Source organism: Hirundo rustica, chromosome 3 (genome assembly GCF_015227805.2).
Source record: "Hirundo rustica isolate bHirRus1 chromosome 3, bHirRus1.pri.v3, whole genome shotgun sequence".
Lineage (NCBI taxonomy): Eukaryota > Metazoa > Chordata > Aves > Passeriformes > Hirundinidae > Hirundo > Hirundo rustica.
Window position 1 is genome coordinate 70,654,706 of NC_053452.1, and position 6,222 is coordinate 70,660,927.

The window sequence follows — 6,222 nt, forward strand, 5'->3', positions numbered from 1 at the left end:
CTCCCCGCGGAGGGTGCGGCGGCCGCGCTGCTCCTAACGCGGCCTGACAGGCGCGGCCGGCGCTCCCGCGCGCCCTCCCCGGCGCTCCCCCCGCGCGGCCCGCGCTGACATCACCGGGCAGGATTTAAATAGCTCCGCAGCCGCTGCCTCCCGGATACAGCGCGCCCCATTGGCCGCCGCCGCAGCCAATGGCCGCGGCGCGCCGCTGAGCTCCGCCAATGGCGGGGCCGCGGCCGGCGCGCGCCTCCCCTGTCGCTAAGGGAGGGAAATACAGCGCGCGCGGCGGGCTGTCAGGTGCGCCGGGATGCGCCGGGAACGGGGAGCAGCCGGGGGGCTCCGGGCTGGGTGGGTGGGTTCTGCTGCCTTCGCCCCCCCCTTGTTTTTCATCCCTGCTAGGCGAGCTCCCCTAGCCAGCCGCGTTACTCGGCGCGGGGAGGTGAGGGAAGGAAACAGTGTGCAAAGTGACTGTTCTCCGCTTTGTTTTAAGCGCTCCGGCGGCGGCGGCGTCTCCCGGGCGGTGAAATGCAGGACGAGCGGTCCCGCCGTGCTGTTTCCACCTCGGGGAGAGCGCGAAACGAGAGAGAAAGAGAGAGAGAGAGAGAGAGAGAGAGAGCGTGAGGGGAGAGCGATCGGTGGTGACTCGGGGGCTGGCCGGGCTGCTGCTGGGGCTCGGCGGCCGCAGACGGTGGATTTGTGGGAAGAGGACGGGATGAGAAATAAACGCACCTGGCCGGCGGTGTCTAGGGGAGCGGGGGCCGGGTGTCCCCGCTGGCTGCCGGAGCCCCTGGACTCCGGACGCGGACCCGCCGAGCTGCAATGGACGCTGGCCGCCGCTGGCCGCAGAGCGGAGCATCCCCGCCGCCGCCGCCGAGGAGGGAGAGCTGCCCGCCCGGAGCCGGCCCGCAGCGCGCCCCTCGCCCGAAGAGGGAGCGGGAGTTTCCTCTTCGGCATCGCTCCGGTGACCGCGGGCTGTGCCGGCCGGCCGCCCTGATAGGTTGCGTGGCAGCCACGGCGCGAGCGAATAGGTAAACGCCACTGTGTAGATGTGCTGTTTGGAGAGGAGGAAAAAAAAAAATTAAAAAATTAAACCGTGCGAGGATGCGGTCATTGGGCCTGGCACAGGGGATGGGGCTGCGCGGGGAGATGGAAAGATGGAATAGCCTCCTCTCCCGTGCCTGGCGCGGCGGCGAGATGTAGCCGAAGGAAAATGAAGTCCTTACGTAAGGCGGGCTGGCTGGATGGCTGGGTACCTGCTGGGTCCTGCATCGCCAGCCGCTGCCCCGCCAGAATTACCTGGGCTTCTCCCTGCTATGCCGCAGCCTGTCACTGCGGGCCTGTCCTAAAAGCAGACTTTCGTCCGCAGGAGCTCGTACATTTAAGAGCTGCATAGCACTGTGGAACAGACATAAATCAATTGCGTTCCAAACTCAGAAAATTTAACCCATTTCACTTGTTACCAGGCTTACTAGCTTGAAAGGACGTGGCATAAATCTACTTTGCTGTCAAGCCATGATAGCATTACATAAATCATTTCTTCTTGGTTACTGTTTATTACTGCTTCACACCCTACAAATATTTCTGACTTATTTCTTTCCCGTATCTACAGTGTGTTAATGCATTGCCTGAATATCCTAAAGATGTCGGCCTGCATACTTGAAAGGCAAATGCATGTGTAAGAATTGTAGGAAAAACACAGAAGAAGGCTGAGACCTTTTTGGGTTTTTTTTAATTTGATTTCAGTTTCTGGTTCTCCCTGCATTATAGAGTAGGGGGAAAAACTTTCTGCCTTCCTGCTTTTCTTCCCCATTCATCATCAAATTAAGATCACAGCATAAGTCACGATTTTGTTGGAGAGGGTTTTTTTTAATGTAATCAGAAATTCCTGTACAGCATGAAACATTAATTATTGCAGAAGAATCTGCAAATTCTTGCTGTAGAGGCCCCGGTAAAAGTAAACCTAGAAATCAGAGGAATGCTTAATCTTTCCCTGAAACAAACCCACCGAGTTATCTGAAATCTGAGGTACCTACCTGTCTACATCTCTGTGATGTGAAGTTTGTGTCAAGATTTCTTTCCCTTTGGAAAAGGTGAACCTCTAAAATGAAATCGTTACCCCCATCCCCCCCCATGTTTCTGTTTCCTCCTTCTCCTTACCTGTTATTCCTCTTAGTGAAAGATGAGGACTGTGAAGCCTTGTTTCCCCTTCTGTTGTTGCAGAACTCCTTGGATGCGTCGGAAGCAAGCGCCGGGAGCATTTGGTGATCTTTGTGGGAGGAAGGCACAAGCCACCCAGGCCCCGTTCCCTCCATCTTGAGCTTTCCATGGTGATTTGCTGCAGCACAGGGAAGTATGAAGCACTGAGGGACAGAAGTCAGTGTTTAAACCTGACTTCACTTCAGCATTAATGACCATGCAAGTTTCAGGTAACAGAGGACCAGGGGCAGAATAGCAGAAGTGCTTTAGGTGCCTCTTTTAAAAGTTCTCTTTTGCGTATCTAAAGATTAGGGAGCTGTTTAGAAAAGATGATTATACAAGTGTTTTTATTTACTATCCTAACAGAAGATGATGATCCGCGTTATCTTACATACATCTATATTACCATATAGATTTCAGGGAGCTGTACTGATTTAAGTTACTGAAGAAAGCTGGTGAAGTTTTGAATAATTGGAATAACATTCTCCCTCTCTTTCAGTCAGATTTGCCCTTCATGTTACTTGTGTTTCATAATCCTCCTAGCTCTCCATTTCGTCATTGCAAGACCAGCATCTCTACTGTAAAAAAAAAAAAAAAAAAAAAAAAAAAAAAAAAAAAAAAAAAAAAAAAACCCAACAAAAAACAAAAAAAACAACTATCTTCTACTTATATCAATGTTTAAATAAATTTAGGGCACAAACCGATCCTGTTTTTTTAATAAGCCTATTTACTTTCATTTACTTACACAGGTATTTTTTTGGAACCAGAAGCTCTCAGAAAGGGAATGTGTTCAATGCGCAAATACCCTTTAGGGTTTTGATAAAAGACACGATATTATGAGTATCATCACCACTTCTGTTATTCTTCTTATGTAGTAGCGACAAGATTGAATCACCATTTTTAGTTGTTCTTCAGCAGAACTCGTAATCTATCAATGTGTCAGCTCAACAGCAGTTTTCACACTAATGTGAACCAGAAGGTCCAGCTATTAGTGATTTTGACAATTTTATCTCAGATTGCATGTATTGCAGAAGTTTGAAGCAGAACTATAGGACCTATTATGTTTTCCTCAAGATGCACGAAACATACAATACATCACCTAAACCATTTCAAACTAATTTGTACCGGATAACATTCCTGTGTTTGGTGTTTCATAAGCCTTACGCTGGAAGCACTATTAAATATTTGTATGATAAATAACAAGAATGAGATCTGATGTGGGTCCTGTAGTTTTTTGAATGCCTCACATTGCCCTCTCTGTTGTTACATAATGCACCATAAAGAAATACGTGCCTTCATTTTCTTTAAATCACTCCAGCATGGAGAGTACTAAGCCTTCCTTCAAGTCCTCGTTATGCAAGTCCTTGCTACTGCTAATAGCTGTCAGCTCTGCATGGTTACTTAAAAAACAAGGTAACTGCAGACTTTTTGTGAAGCTCCTTGCATATCTGGAATTTTCAGTGAGGTGATTCCAGGTGTGCTGCTCTCTTTCTTAGCTATAAACTAAATTAATATGAACAAACAGGCTTTCCCTCATTAGACTAAAGTCCCATTCATTCCAGTACATCAGAAGGTAACCAGGTTTTTTGTTGTTGTTCAGTTGCCTTTACAAGCACATTATGAGTATCTCAATGCACTTCAGTGTCAAAAGAGTGAAATAGACCAGAATGCAGTAACATTTTGAACGTCTGTTGGAGAATGCAGGCATATAACTAAGTACTGAAAAAATACATAGCACAGTAAAAAATCCATGACCAATCTAGCAAAGCTATTAGGTAACAAAAAATCCATATGGGCATTAAGTACTATTATTTAAAGTAAAATCTGTGTTATACAGTACAAGCAGCATTCAAGTGAAATTGATGAGACATCTATATAGAACAGAAAGAATCATTTTTTAAAGCTATGATACGACGTTCTGTATTTCATTACTTGGAAAGTGGAATTTTACTCGTCATTTTGTCAAGGTATAAAATTAACAACGAGCACTTCAGAGAGTTAGGAGCACTGCCTGATTTGTGGGATTTTTTTTTTTCCCCTCTGTAAAACACAGATCATTGGCGGCAAAAAAATCAGGAAAAACCTGTCTGGGTTTTTCCAATATCATGTAGATCTTTTCGAGTACCCTGTCCTTTAAGATGGTCTTGGTTTTAAAGAGACTGAAATAGGAATATCTCAAAATTCATGATACTGACTATATATAAAAAAATTTGCTCTTCCTTTATACTTGGAGAATATGCAAGTAGTAATTCAGTGATGTGTCAGCAGGAGAGGAGGGTTTGTTTCACATTCCATTAGTAGATCTATTAGTTTAACAATCCTTTATTGCATTTCTACAATTTTTTATCTTTTCATTGCTTTTGTAAATTTGAGGTACTAGCTTATTTGTTTATTTCCATTTTCCTACTTCTAATTATTTCAAAATGTTCAATTATAATCTGTTCAGATCTTGGTATGACACATGGAAAATATATTTTTTTTCATTCCTTTTGCAAGCAGTAGGTTGGTGGGAGGAGGTCTGCACTGTAAAATAGTGTACCTATGAAACTGTACTCCAGTGGGAGATTAAATAAGAAAGAGCAGGATGACTGAGACAAGTCATTTGTCACAGATGTTCATGAAGTTCTGGTGTTTTATTTTAATCTGGATTCATCGAACGTGCTAACGAGTAATTTCTGTTTGATATGAAGTTCCCATCAAAGGAGACTAAGTGGTTTAAGTTTAAACTGTGGTTTGAAAATACCGGGAAATGTTACTGGACCGGTGACAGTTTAATTTGGTAGCCAAAGTGGACACAAGGTAGTAAATTGAAGAATGCTTTTTTTTGGCCTAAAATACGTCAGGAAAATACATCACTAATATATTACTGTGGAGTAGTGACTTTATCTAGAAGATGGTTTTATCTATGAAGCACAAAGATTTTACTGCAGGCGTCTGAATTATGTAGATTATAAAGAGTACCGATGCCATTGGAAAGCATGCATGAAACGGTGATGTGTGAACCTCAGATATTTGAGCAACATTTGCTGATCACTTTTATGGTATTTTGCAAGTTTATAATACAGGTTTAGTACTAGTTCGATTTAGTGAAAATGGAGGAGGTAAGCACTAGTGTAATATTGATTTGGGGTTTTTTACATAGGCCGATTATCATATTTAGCAGAGGACAACATGAAGGAGAAGGCCCAGGATTAAGATTACTTTAAAAGGGAGATTTTTTTAAAAATCAGTATTGAACTTATTCTTAGTTTGTATTAGCTGCTCTCTCTTTTAATAAATTTTCTCTTTTGTTCTGTCTCTCCTCCTTCAGAAATACTGTGTCCCAGCCCCGAAAGGGAGAAATATAATGGCTATAACTAGCTTCTGTTTACTGGAGCAAAATGATTTTTTACCAAACTGAAATACATGCATTAATTTGCTAGACTTCCAGCAATTTTTAAGTATGGTATTTCTGAGAAAGAGACCATAATGTCCATTTTAATGCAGCTTACCACAGTACAGCAGCCATAATCAAACGTTTTTATCTTTGGTAGTTGGATATACAGAATTGTCAGGCTGCTTGCTTTTGAGTACCTGAAAACTGAGTCAGAAAAAAGTATTTTTGATACGATAAGTTTGGCTTTCCAGTCTGTACTTTCTTTTTAGTTTTCTAGGTAAATGCTGCGCAGATTGATTATCAGAAAAATTGAGGCTTACGTAATCGGGACATACATTTTTCTACTGCCTCCCTTCCCCCACTTAGCTTTCATTTTACTATGAAAAATTAAAATTTTTGAAAAGAAAATTACTATGACATACTGATTATACACACTTTTTCATGGAACTGCACAGCTAAGCTATTGTATGTATTTAGTAAAAGAAAGCAGCAAGCAAAATATTAAAACCTTGAGACGGCTAAACTTTAAAATTATAGTTGTCATTAAATACAGCTTTATCTAATATGCTGTACCTAGCTGTGTAGTGATGAGTCTTTTTTCTTTGCATAGGGAATTAGAGTACTTCTATGTGGTCTTTTTTCAGAATAAGAAA

The 6,222-nt window shown here is 43.0% G+C and overlaps 1 protein-coding gene across 1 annotated transcript; it reads left to right on the forward strand.

Annotated features, from left to right (window-relative positions):
• Window positions 1-304: 304 nt before the first annotated feature.
• Window positions 305-1,093, forward strand: LOC120750385 (uncharacterized). The gene has a single exon (XM_058419691.1). It carries the CDS (start codon window positions 305-307, stop codon window positions 989-991), a length of 687 nt encoding a protein of 228 aa, XP_058275674.1. The 3' UTR covers window positions 992-1,093.
• Window positions 1,094-6,222: the final 5,129 nt, after the last annotated feature.

Excerpts from the sequence above, each read along its gene's own strand:
- LOC120750385 (XM_058419691.1), top strand. The coding sequence starts at position 305 with ATGCGCCGGGAACGGGGAGCAGCCGGGGGGCTCCGGGCTGGGTGGGTG.